Source organism: Camelus bactrianus, chromosome 3 (assembly GCF_048773025.1).
Source record: "Camelus bactrianus isolate YW-2024 breed Bactrian camel chromosome 3, ASM4877302v1, whole genome shotgun sequence".
Classification (NCBI taxonomy): domain Eukaryota; kingdom Metazoa; phylum Chordata; class Mammalia; order Artiodactyla; family Camelidae; genus Camelus; species Camelus bactrianus.
In genome coordinates, this window is record NC_133541.1 from 95,928,451 (window position 1) to 95,942,930 (window position 14,480).

The window sequence follows — 14,480 nt, forward strand, 5'->3', positions numbered from 1 at the left end:
CGAGTTCCTAACAGGGTGCCTAGGGTGACTTGAGTTGCCGCTTTATTCTGTGACACCACATTTGGGGAGACCCAGTTTACTCTGCTAAAGGCAGTCTGCAAAGCTGGAATTGGGGGTAGCTCATCCTGGATGTGTGCGTCTTGGGAAGTATATTTACCGGAAAGGCAGTCTCAGGGTATTTTGGGGTTCTGTCCCACCTATCACACTTGACTGTGTGATAAAGGAAAGAAAGCAGGTGTTCTTTCTGGTTCTGCACGGAGTTCCTTCTCTCATAGCTGACTGTTTTACACTGGGCTCCAAGCACTCAGATTCTCCTTTCAAAAGTCAAGATATCTAGCAGGCACACTAGTTTCCCTGTTAAGCCTATTTCTTCCATGTTCCTCTATTTCCTAAATAATATTAGATAACATGCCTGTAAACTATTTACAGAGTATCAGTGCTTCTCTACAGCTTTTTGGACTCCTCTTCCCAAACTCTGTCGGGTACAGGATTAGCTAGATTTGTACTTTCTGGTACTTTCCTGCCTGAGGTGCCTGGTCCTGAGGCCTGAGACTAGGTGTCCCCAAATGGAGGAGGAGATGGTGCTGCTTGGTGTGCAGAGGAGCTAGAAATGTGTTTGCAGCCTTTGTTGCCTCCCTTCCAGGGCTCACGTGCAGCAGATATAGACGCAGGCCTGATCCCAAGGGCAAGAAGGGCATCTCCGTTTATACATGGACATTTGCATGGCTGAGTATTGCTATTCTGCAAATATTTGAGTTCATCCAGCAAAGGGGTGTGAGGAGTTCTGACTGGAAGCTGGTTTTGGGGTAACCGGCAGGAGAGAGCAAGAACACAGGGAAGGGAGAGGCCAGGGTCAGGGCACCCAAGGGAGAGGCAGGGGGAGGAGTGAGGGAGAGTGGCCCCAGAGGCTGAACTGTTCTACCTGCTGAACAGGCTTCCAAGTCCCGGCTGATGGTCAGCACTAGGGACCTGAAGCACACTGAAACTAGCCCCAAAGTCACACTGCTATTTGCGCAGGGGCTTTTCACACTTTAGTTCAAACCAAAGCAATCTGGATGACAGGTCACATTAACTTTCCACCTATTACCCAAAGGACATGTTAAAGGGTGTGAAAAGAGACCCAGTGGTTGCCTTCACTGCTGAGCTGAAATTTTATAAATAAACAAAAAATATTTTAAACAAAAACTTTTGAAGCCCCAGACCTTAAGATGACAACTAGTACTGCTTATTTTTTTTTCCTTTGAAAAATGCATACAAAATACAGATAATGGTTATAAAATGTACACTGTAATGGTTATTTGCTGGAACACAGAATCCACCACAGGAATTGCATCATGAGAGCCTGATTGCAATTAGTGACAGGAAGAGGGAGGGGGGGAAGGAGCACTTGTGATGAGGTGAGCAGGAGGACTGCGTCACTGAGATGCAAAAGAAAACTGACAGTGAAGTTTTAAAAATGATGCAGCTTCAGAACCAAGTGGTTAACCATTCAAACTAAGCACAACTTATATGGAAGGTCAAATTCATGCCTTTTTTTTTTTTTTAATGTAGGGTAAAAAAAAAAAAGAAATTCAGAAAATTCCCTCTCTTTCCACCCCATTTTTTGGTGTTAACAGAGAAATACTAATTAACTCTCATTCTCTGGTCTTACAAGCCTTTGCATCATTTTTATTTTCAACAAAAGTGAATCATCTGTTACAAAACCATGGCGTCCTGGCAAAGCTGCATCACTGGGGTGGCTGAAAACATATTGCCCACAGTTAAAACAAACAGACGATTGGCTTGAGGAGCCCTCGGATGGCTTAGTGCACCCGCTTTGTGTCTAGAAACAATCCTGCCCCCTTGGATCAGGGCTCTACCTTTGGTGCCCACCAGAACACCTGGGCTGCCTGCAGATCTTTCCTTTTCCAGGATCTGGTTTTGATTTCTGGCTGTTTTTCTGGCCAGTGCTATAGGATGACCAGGTCATCCCACATACACAGCTGCTTCCACAGACTAAGCCCGGGGTGTTCCGACCCCCCACAGGAAACACTGTCCTTCTTCTTTACCACTGTCTCCCCTTTCAGCCTGCCCATCTCCTCCCAGCACCCCCGCCTTGGCCAGCCCTGAGGCCTGTCCTAAAGCCCTGCCACCCACTCTCTCTCCACCCATGCCCACGAGGCCAGGAGTGGCCCCGAGCGGGCCTTCCTGCTGACAGAGGTACCGATCTGTCCCAGGGCCTGCGAGCAGACCAGGGCCACGCATTTGCCTACCTTCTGGCCGAGGAAGAGGCTCTTGGTGGAGAGCACGGTGAAACCATCGCCAGGCGTGCCCTCAGTCGTGCTGTCGGCACTGGCTGCCTTGCTGACTTCTCCCTGCTTCTTCTTGCACAAATAGAAGAGTCAGTATGAGGCCCGCACAGGCAGAGACTACGCGAGTCTAGGCTTTTCTAACATAACAGGCAGGCGAATGGAAAACCTTGCCTGTAATACTCAAGAGAAAACAGGAAACTAACACATAACTAGCATTTTTCAAAGTGGGTGCTGCAGGCTTACTTTGAAGTCCAAAAGTTTTATAAAGAGTGCTAAACTGTATCTTCATCACTTTCATAATATTAAAAAAACCAGTTACTTAAAAGGCAAAATTTTACAGTGATAATTTAGAACAGAACCACTTGCATAACTTTAGACCACTAAATGTCTCTTAATTCAGGGTCTTCACTTTCTAGATGGCTGTACGGTACTCATGTCTGGGATAAAAACAAACTGCTCTGGGCCTTTAGTCCTCAAAGAGCCAAAAAGCAGACCAAGGACCATCACCCTCCCAAGCCCAGGAGGTAAGACTCTCCCACCCTCCTTCATTAAGACCAGTCTTGGAGAAAGATCCATATGGAAACTGCTGGTAAGCCCATCTGTCCCCTTGGGATGCCTCATCCCCCCTGTTGTGGGCATGGATCTTGGCAGGCTCTTAGGCCTCCTCCCAGCATCATTCAGTCTGAAGTATCTGCATCCTGGGGTTTCCAAGAGCCTTGCAAGGGTATGTTGTGTAGAGAGGTTTAATTACTTCCCAGATCCTCAACTTCCTAATGTACTTCTTCCTAAAATGGATCTGAGCCTGCAGTCAAAGTTTCATGCTGGGTCTCCCTCCACAATCACTTCTCCCACTCCCCAAGAGTAGGCATTAGCATGGTGCACCACCCTTCAAAGAGGGATGCATGCCTTTCCCAATCTTTTAGATATTTCTGTTAAGGACAAGGCTTGTATTAGAAATGGGTATTTTGGCTCACTTGGAAATCTTTTTGCATTCAGATATATTATCAAGTGAAGAAAAGTGGGAACAATGGCAATTTTTGTTGAGATACTTCACCTTTTCCCTTCCCCTAATTGTTATCAAAAAGTACATCACTTCTGAAGGATGGTCCAGTGGGTGCAAATCAAGAAATTAGGAGGTAAGAAATATTACAAATGGCCATGACTTCCTGAAGGAAGGATCTGGACAGTAAACTTGGGGCAAGGCTCTGCCCTATCCATTTGCCCTGTTAGGATCCAAATTCGTTAATATATCAACGTTTTTACTTACACTGAAAAATAAGGTCTAATTTTGCTACGAGCTTTAACAATAAGGATTGCTTTGGAATTTAGGTTATATGGCTACCCTGGAACATTTTCCATAAATTAAATGAGCTAAATTTGATGCTGCAAGGTTTAGATATAAATGCTAAGACAAAAAGCATTTTATCAAGAAACATGGTATTAGCAAAGATATATTAAAATTATCACTATTTTGGTTTTCCTAATACTTTGAGTGTGTCAGATTTGACAAGTGTAACAGAAACAGGTATAATCAACTATTAAATGGTAAGTCTTAGTAAGGCCTTTTTTTGATCTACTTTCCAGGAAATCAGGAAGGGAAAAGGCTGGATGACAAATCCTTTCACAAGTCAGATGTTTCTAATTCTGTGCTTTCAACAAAACTGAAGAAATACCAAATTAAGTTAACAGCTGATAGATCATTAAAGAACAGATTGATGGAATTTAGTTAATAGTAATGTTCCAATGCTGGTTTCTTAGTTGTGATGAATGTATCAGTGTAATGGAAGACGTTAACAACAGGGAAACTGGGTGAAGGATATTTAAGAACTCTCTGTACTGGCTTTGTAACTTCTGTAAATCTAAAACAATTCTAAAATAAAGCATTTATTAAAACAAATTGATGACAGATTACTATGTGATTGTTGGCATGTAACTCAGAAAAAGTTCAGAGGATTGAGTGATGTTGCTATAACAAAATCCTTTCCATTCCCATTTAATTATTTTTGTGAACAAGATTTTCCAGGCACTTATGCCTATAAATATAAAAATATAGGATTATGAACCCTGACTCATTTGAGCAACATTAACATTCATTCAGATAAGTAACATTTATCCTAGATACTTGAGTTAACTGAAAAAGTTTTATCTCCATCCATCCTGTTACATGATACAATTCCAAGAAAATTTTATTTTCTTCTTAATAGTTAAAATTAAAATTTGTAAAGTATTTGTTGGTTTGATCAATTATGTATCATTAATAAATATGGCAACTATTCAATCTTGTAGAAACCATAACATTCAGTGCTTTTATGATCACAAGAAATTTTTTCAAAATAAATTTGAATTTCTATATATTATTTTTGTTTTGTGTAGATCAATAACATACTATAACCAAAAAAAAAAAAAAAAGTGTTACATCAGGATAACATTCTGCGGGGCAAGAGAAAGAGAAATAAGGGCTCAAAGGAGAATCATAATGTAAATTTTCCAACTGTTAAAAAGGAGCCTCTGTGTATTTTGTGGTATAGCAAATCATCACGGTATTTAGATTTCTTTGGCTACATTTAAATGAGTGATGAAACAATTTTCCTTTTAAATGTCAATATTTATTATATATCAAAATTATACCCCTTTCAGATATTTAAGTTTATTATGAAAAGTTCAGCTGCCAGATTTTAAATGTGTCAGATATAAAGATTTTTTAAAATGCTTTAGGAAGTATGCAAGCAAAAAAGTTCAAAAACCACTGCTCTACCCAGTGAACTCCATTCATACAGGAGGCGCTCAGTAAATGCTCCAGAGTGGAATGCAGTTGATAAGCAGATAAAGATTTAGTGCTTCTGCCCAAGGATACTTGGATTTTAAGAGGTGAGAAAGCCCTAAATGAAAGAATTTCAGGCATCTGGGAACTGGAGCTGGTTTTATTGGAGAAGGGGGCCTGAGAGCTTCCCTGTGACCCTGAAACCAGTCAGCAGATGCCAATGTAGCCAGGTTATAAAGCTTAACATGTGATAATTAATTCTGGTAATTTTTAGCAATGATTCATTTGCTTATGGCCACCTGCATTAAAGCTGTTGCCCCACACTGTAAACTAGTTCAGTCATTATGGGAAAAAAGTATGCAGGTTCTTCAGAAAATTAAAAATAACCACCATGTGCTCCTGCAATTCTACTTCTGAGAATATATCCAAAGGAAATGAAAACACTCTACTGAGGAGATACCTGCACCCCATGCTCATAGAAGCTTCATTTATAATAGCCAAGACATGGAAACAACCTAACTGTCCAACAACAGATGAATGGATGAAGAAAATGTGGTATACATGCACATACAATGGAATATTATTCAGTCATAAAAAAGAAGAAAATCCTGCCAGGAAGCCGAGGGAGTTCCAAATAAGAACAACACAAAGAGAACCATGCCAAGACACATTATAATTAAAATGGCAAAAGTTAAAGACAAGGAGAAAAACCTTAAAAACAGCAAGAGGGAAAACAACTTGTTACCTATAAGAAAACTCCCATAAGCCTATTAGCAGATTTTTTTAGCAGAAACTTTGCAGGCCAGGAGGGACTTGGCATTATTTTTCCAAGTGCTAAAAGTAAAAAAAACTTCCAGCCAAGAATACTCTACCCAGCAAAGCTATCCTTCAGAAGTGAAGAATACAGAAAGAGTTCTGCAGACAAGCAAAAGCTAAAGGAGTTCATCACCACTAAACTGGCCTTACTAGAAATGATAAGGGGACTTCTTTATGCTGAAAAGAAAAGGCACTAATTAGTAACAGGGAAACATGAAAGTTTAAGTCTTACTGGTAAAGGTAAATACATAGTAAAGGTGGTGGATTAATCACTTGTTAAGCTAGTCTAAAGTTTAAAAGACTAAAGTACTAAAAATTACTGTAACTACAATAATTAGTTAAAGGCTACACAAGATAAAAAGATGCAAAATTGTGATGGCAAAAACATAAAATGTGGAGGGGAGAGCAAAAACGTAGTTTTAAAATGGGAACAAACTTATCAGCTTAAAATCCTGTTATAAATATAAGTTAAGTCTTATGGTAAACACAAAGCAAAAGCCTATAGCAGAAACACAAAAGAGAAAGACAAAGGAATGTAAGCATATCACTAAAAAAATCATCAAATCACAAAGGAAGAGAGCAAGAGAAGAAGCAGAGGAACTACAAAATAGCCAAAAAACAATTAATCAAGTGGGAATAAGTACATATCTATCAATAGTTTAAATGGAAATGGGCTAGAAGATTTCCTTCTGGCCAATATGGTATAGTAGTAGGACCATGAGCTCGCCTCTCCTCACAGCAAAAGCAAAACCACAACTGACTGCTAAACAACCAACCAAAAAAATAGAAGGATCTAACAAAAAAGATCCTCAACTGGAAACAGAGAGGGAACCACAGCAGGACGGTAGGAGGGGCGTGCTCATGATATAAGTGGGCCCCATACCCCCTGGGTGGGTGACCCACAAGTTGAAGAGTAATTAAGTCACAAAGGCCCTCCCACAGGAGTGAGAATTCTGAGCCCTATGTCAGGCTCCCCAGCCTGGGGTCCCAGCACTGAGAGAAGAAGACCCCAGGACATCTGGTTTTGAACACCAGTGGGGCTTAACTCCAAAAGCCCCAAGGGACTGGGGGAAACAGAGACTTCATTCTCTTGGGAACTATACAGAATCTCGTGTATGCCAGGTCCAAGGGCAGAGGCAGTGATTTCATTAGAACCTGGGCCAGACCTGCCTGCTGGTTTTGGAGGGTCTCCTGGGGAGGTAGGGGACAGCTACAGCTCATCCAGGGGACATAAAAGCTGGTGGCAGACATTCTGGGAGTGTTCATCTACATGAGCTCTCCTGGAGGCTGACATCTTGATTGGATCATTAGCACCAAGACCTAGCCCCACCCTACAGCCTATAGGGAAGCCTCAAGCAAAACAGCATACTGGGTGGGAACACAGACCCACCCATCAGCAAACTTCCTAAGCCACAAAGGCCTCTAGACACTGCCCTACCCACCAGAGGTCCAGGACCAAGCTTCACCCAGCAGTGGGCAGGCACCGACTCCTCCTGCCAAGAAACCTGTATAAGACTAGTCTAGCCTCATCCACCAGGGGGCAGATACCAGAAATAAATGATCCCCAAACCTCTACACTGGGACAGGCTGGACCCTAGCCCTTGGGTGACAGAAGAGGAGTTTACTGCTGGGATGCATAGGAGGGCCACTTCTCCAAGGTTGAGAAACATAACCAACCTACCTAAAAATACAAAGAGAGAGACAGAGGTGGCAGAGGATTATCTTCCAGGCTAAGGCACAAGATAAAAAGCCAGAAGAAATAAGTGATGAGGAGATAGGCAATTTATCCGAGAAACAGTTCAGAATAATGACGGCAAAGATATTCAGAGATGTGGCATATAGATGCAGAGAGAGAAATTTTTAACAAAGAGTTGGAAAATATAAAGAATACCCACAGAATGAAATCACTGAAATGAGTAACACACTAGAAGGAAACAAGAATAGACTAGATGAGGCAGAAGAACGGATCAGTGAGCTAGATGATGTATTAGTGGAAATCACTACTACAGAACAGAAAAAAGAACGGAAAGAAACAGGATAGTTTAAGAGAACTCTGGGACAATATGAAGCGCACTAATATTCGTATTATAGGGGTCCCAGAAAGAGAAGAGAAAGGACCTGAGAAAATTTTTGAAGAGATAATAACTGAAAACTTCCCTAACTTGGGAAAGGAAAAAGTCACCCAAGTCCAGGAAGTGCAGAGAGTTCCACACAGGATCAACCCAAGGAGGAATACACCAAGGTACACAGTAATCAAACTGACAATTAAGGATAAGGAGAAAATGTTAAAATCAGTAAGAGAAAAGCAACAAATAACATACAAGGGAATTCCCATAAAGTTATCAGCTGATTTTTCAGCAGAAACTCTACAGGCCAGAAGGGAGTGGCATGATATGTTTAAAGTGATGAAAGAGGAAAAGAGACAACCAAGAATACTCTATCCAGCAAGGCTCTCATTCAGATTTGATGGAGAAATCAAAAGTTTCACAGATAAACAAAAACTAAAAGAATTCAACACCACCAAATCAGCTTTAAAACAAATGTTAAAGGAATTTCTCTAATCATCAAACCACAAGAAAGGAGGACAAAGAGAAAAAAAAAAAGACCTACAAAAACAAACCCAAAATAATTAACAAAATGGCAATAAGAACATATGTATCAATAATTACCTTAAATATAAATAGATTTAAACACTCCAACCAAAAGACACAGACTGGCTGAATGGACACAAAAACAAGACCCATATATATGCTGTCTACAAGATACCCACTTCAGAGCTAAAGCCACATACAGGTTGAAAGTAAGGGGATGGAAAAAGATATTCCATGCAAACAGAAATCAAAAGAATGCTAGAGTAGCAATACTTGTATCAGACAAAATACAATTTAAAATAAAGACTGTTAGAAGAGAAAGGATGCTACATAATACTTGAGGGATCAATCCAAGAAGAGGATATAACAATTTTAAGTATATATGCACCCAACATAGGAGCACCTCAATATATAAGGCAATTGTTAACACACATAAAAGGAGAAATTGACAATAACACAATAATAGTGGGTGACCTTAACACCCCACTTACATCAATGGACAGACCATCTAGACAGAAAATCAATAAGGAAACACAGGCCCTAAATAACACATTAGACCAGACAGACTTAAATGATATCTATAGAGCATTCCACCTGAAAGCAACAGAATACACATTCTTCTCAAGTGCACAGGCAACACTCTCCAGAACTGACCACTTATTGGCCCACAAAGCTAACCTCAATAAATTTAAGAAACCTGAAATCGTATCAAGCATCTCTTCCAACCACAATGCTATAAGGTTAGAAGTCAACTACAAGGAAAAAAGCTGCAAACATGTAGAGGCTAAACAATATGCTACTAAACAACCAAAGGATCACTGAAGAAATCAAAGAGGAAATAAAAGAATACTTTCAGACAAATGAAAATGAAAACACAATCATCTAAAACCTCTGGGATATAGCAAAAGCAGTTCTCAGAGGGAAGTTTATAGCGATACAAGCCTACCTCAGGAAAGAAGAAAAATCTCAAGTAAACAACCTAATCTTACGTCTAAAGCAGCTAGAGAAAGATGAACAAACAAAACCAATAGTTAGTAGAAGAAAAGAAATCATAAAGATTAGAGAAGAAATAAATGAAAGAGACTAAAAAAATAGAAAAAATAAATGAAACTGAAAGCTCATTCTTTGAAAAGATAAATAAAATTGATAAACCTTCAGTCAGACTCATTAAGAAAAAAAGGGAGAGGGCCCAAATGAATAAAATCAGAAATAAAAAAGAAGTTATAACCAACACCATGGAAATTACAAGGGATTCTAAGAGGCTGCTATGAGCAACTATATGCCAACAAAAAGGAAAACCTAGGAGAAATGGACAATTTCTTAGAAAGGTACAATTTGCCAGGACTGAACCAGGAAGAAAAAGACAATATAATAGACCAATTACCAATACTGAAATTAAATCAGTAATTTAAAAACTCCCAACAAACAAAAGTCCAGGACCAGAATGCTTCACAGGTGAATTATACTAAACATTTAGAGAAGAGTTAACACCTATCCTTCTGAAACTATCCCAAAAAATTGAAGAGGAAGGAACACTTCAAAACTCATTTTGTGAGCCCATGATCACCCTGATATCAAAATCAAACAAAGATATCACAAAAAAAATTACAGGGCAGTATCACTTACGAATATAAGATGCAAAAATCCTCAACAAAATACCAGCAAATAGACTCCAACAATGCATTAAAAGGATCATACACCATGACGCAGAAAAGCTTTTGATAAAATACATTCATTTATGATAAAAAAAAATCCCCAGAAAGTGGTCATAGAAGGAACATACCTCAACATAACAAAGGCCATACATGACAAACCCACAGGTAACATCATACTTAATGGGGCAAAACTAAAGCATTTCCTCTAGGATCAGGAATAAGACAAGGATGCCCACTCTTGCCACTTTTATTCAACATAGTTTTGGAAGCCCTACCAGAGCAGAGAAGAAGAAAAGAAATCCAAACTGGAAACAAAGAACTAAAGCTGTCACTGTTTGCAGATGTCATGATACTCTTCATAGAAAACCCTAAAGAAGTGCCCAGAAAACTACCAGAACTCATCAATGAATTTGGTAAAGTTGCAGGATACAAAATTAATATACAGGAATCAGTTGCATTTCTATACACTAGCAATGAAATAGCAGAAAAAGAAAGTAAGGAAACAGTACCATTTACCATCACACCAAAAAGAATAAAATACCTAGGAATAAACCTACCCAAGGAAGCAAAAGACCTGTGCTCCAAAAACTATTAAGACAATGATGGAAAAAACTGAAGACAACATTAACAAATGTAAAGATACACTGTGTTCTTGGACTGGAAGAATCAATATTGTTAAAATGTCCATACTACCCAAGGCAACGTACAGATTCAATGCAATCTCTATCAAATTACCAATGACATTTTTCACAGAGCTGGAACAAAAAATGTTAAAATTTGTATGGAAACACAAAGACCCTGAATAGCAAGAAGAATCTTGAAAAGAATGGAGCTGGGGGAATCACACTTCGTGACATCAGACTGTACTTCAAAGCTACAGTAATCAAAACAGTATGGTACTGGCACAAAAACAAATACATAGATCAATGGAATAGGATAGAAAGTCCAGAAATAAACCCATGCACTTATGGTCAATTAATCTACAGCAAAGGAGGCAAGAATATACAATGGAGAAAAGACAGTCTCTTCAATAAAATAATGTCATTTGCAGCAACATGGATGGACCTGGAGATCGTCCTTCTAAGTGAAGTAAACCAGAAAGGGAAAAAAAAATGACATATGGTATTGCTTATATGTGGAATCTTTAAAAAAAAAAAAGGGGGGGGGGACACAAATGAACTACTTATTATTTATAACTTAGATGACTGATTTCTTGAATACATGTAAGCACATTTGACTGTCCTTTATGATTGGATTACTGCATTCTGTTGACTCTTACTTTGTGGTTGGCTTTATTACTTTGATAACTATGTAAGTTTAAAAAGCTAAAGCCCTAAACTGTTTTAGAAGCAATGAATAGTACATATATGTAAATTTTTTAAAAATGTGAATGGACTAAATTCTCCAATCAAAAGACAGAGTGGTTGATAGCAATTAGACAAGAAAAAAAAAATAAAAAGGGATCCAAATTAGAAGACAAGAGGTAAAACTGTCATTACATGCAGATGACATGATACTATATATAGAAAACCCTAAAGGCTCCACACAAAAACTACTAGAGCTGATAAAAGAATTCAGCAAGGTAAGAGGATACAAGATTAACATACAGAAATCAGTGGTATTTCTTTACACTAACAATGAAATATCAGAAAAGGAAAGTAAAGAAACAATCCCTTTTTAAATTGCATCCAAAAAAATAAAATACTTAGAAATAAATCTGACCAAGGAAGTAAAAGACTTATACGAGAACTACAAAACATTGACTAAAGAAAGATGACTTAAAGAAATGGAAAGATATCCCATGTTCTTGGATCAGAAGAATTAATATTGTTAAAATGGCCATACTGCTCAAAGCAATCTACAGATTTAATGCAATCACTATCAAATTACCCAGGACATATTTCACAGAACTAAAACAAATATTGCTAAAATTTATATGGAATCACAAAAGACCCATAATTGCCAAAGCAATACTGAAGAAGAATGAAGCTGGAGTAATATAACCCTCCCAGACTTCAGACAATACTACAGAGCTACAGTAATCAAAAGAGCATGGTATTGGTACAAAAACAGACATATGAATCAATGGAACAGAATAGAGACCCCAGAAATAAACCCACAAACTTTTGGTCAATTAATCTTTGACAAAGGAGGCAAGAACACACAATGGAGTAAAGACAGTCTCTTCAGCAAATGGTTTTGGGAAAACTGGACAGCTACATGTAAATCAATGAAGTTTGAACACTCCCACACACCTTACACAAAAATAAACTCAAAATGGCTTAAAGACTTAAATTAAACATAAGACAAGACACTATAAACCTCTTAAAAGAAAACAAAAGCAAAACATTATCTGACATAAATCTTAGCAATGTTGTCCTAAGGCAGTCTACCTAGACAATAGAAATAAAAGCAAAAATTTTTAAATGGGACCTAATTTATAAGCTTTTGCACAGCAAAGGAAACCATAAGCAAAACAAAATGACAACCTACAGAATGGGAGAAAATATTTGCAAAAGATGAGACTGACAAAGGCTTAATTTCCAGAATATATAGCAGCTCATACAACTTAATAGCATTCATATGTGGAATCTAAAAAAAAAAAACTTATTTATAAAACAGTTCACGTATGACAAACATGCTGCACACAAAAAATTGACACAACACTATAAACTGACTATATTTCAATAAAAATATATATACAAAAATATAGTCTCTATATAGTAATTAAAATCTTAACACTGATTTTGATATTTACTAATTCCAGTGATAGTTTCATATTTGTGTCATGAGTTTCCTTTAAAGAAACATTTAATTTCTATTAAGCTATTACATTTGGTTATTTTTTTCTTTACATTTCAAATTTTTATGGAAAATATTTATAAAATAAAGCAAAATACAATTGCAACAACAAAAAAAGGACACTGAACAGCTGAATGGATAAACATACAATACCTGTTTATATGCTGTCACAAGAGACCAACTTCAGATGTCGGGATAAACACAGACTGAAAGTAAAGGGATGGAAAAAGATTTCCCAAGTAAATGGAACCCAAAAGAAAACTGGGGTAGCTACACTTGTATCAGACAAAATAGACTTTAAAACAAAGACTGCAATGACAGACAATGAATGGCATTATATAGTAATAAAGAAGTCAATCCAACAAGAGGATATAATATTTCTAAATATGCACCCAACTTAGGAACAAATAAATATATAAGGCAAATATTAACAGAACTAAAGGGAGAAACAGACAGCAACACAGTAATAATAGGGGACTTTAATACCCTGCTTTCATCAACGGAGAGATCATCCATACAGAAGATCAATAAGTAAACATGGACCTTAAACAACATGTTAAACCTGATGGACTTAACAGATACATATAGAATATTCTGCCCAAAGAAACAATATACATTCCTCTCAAGCATACATGGAATATTCTCCAGAATATACCACGTTAGGCCACAAAACAAGACTTAATAAATTTTAAGAAAACTGAAATCATATCTAGCATCTTTTCTGACCACAATGGTACAAAACCTGAAATCAACTACAAGACAACTGGAAAAATCACAAATATGTGAAGATTAAACAACATGCTACTAAACAACAGTGGGTCAAAGAGAAAATCAAAAGAGAAATAAAATACTTTAAGACAAATAAAAATGGAAATACAACATGCCAGAACTTACGAGATGCAGCAAAAGCAATTCTAAAAGGGAAGTTTATAGCTATAAATGCCTACATCAAAACAAACAGACCATCTCAACTAAACAACCTAACTTTATAACTGAAGGAACTAGAAAAAGAACTGAAGCCCAAAAATGGTAGAAGGAAATAAAGACCAGAGGAGAAATACATGAAATAGCAACTAAAAAGACAGCAGAAATGATAAATGGAATAGGTGGTTCTCTGAAAATATAAAAACTAGCTAGACTCAGAAAGAAAAAAGAGAAATAACTCAAACGACTAAAATCAGAAATTAAAGAGACATTAAACCGATACCACACGAGTACAAAGGATCACAAAAGACTACTATGACAATTATATGCTGACAAACTGGACACCCTAGAAGTAATGGATAAATTCCTAGAAACATACAACCTAGCAAGAGGGTGTCATGAAGAAGCAGAAAACGGAACAGATCAATTACTAGTAATGAGATCGAATCTGTAATCCAACAAACAGAAGTCCAGGACCAGACAGCTTTACAGGTGAATTCTACCAAACATTTAAGGAAGAATTAATATCAATCGTTTGCAAATTCTTGCAAAATGTAGAAGAGTTGGAAATGCTCCAAACTCATTGTACAAGGCCAGCATTATCCTGAACCAAAACCAGACAAGGACACTAAAGAAATAA

The 14,480-nt window shown here is 37.8% G+C and overlaps 1 protein-coding gene across 14 annotated transcripts in view; it reads right to left on the reverse strand.

The window, feature by feature from the left end:
* The window catches only part of MACROH2A1 (macroH2A.1 histone), a 76,688-nt gene that overhangs the window by 22,776 nt on the left and 39,432 nt on the right, over nt 1-14,480 (reverse strand). For 9 of the 14 annotated variants that reach the window (XR_012505643.1, XR_012505642.1, XR_012505644.1 and 6 more), the window contains exon 5: nt 2,253-2,363. Coding sequence is in view for 10 of the 14 variants with exons in the window: in XM_074360705.1 (XP_074216806.1) it covers nt 2,253-2,363 (111 nt within the window). In the remaining 4 variants the exon portion in view is untranslated. Of the gene's footprint in view, nt 1-1,712; nt 1,740-2,252; nt 2,364-14,480 lie in introns of those variants that run through there. The other 5 variants (XM_074360706.1, XM_074360704.1, XM_074360709.1 and 2 more) reach the window with 3 other exon arrangements.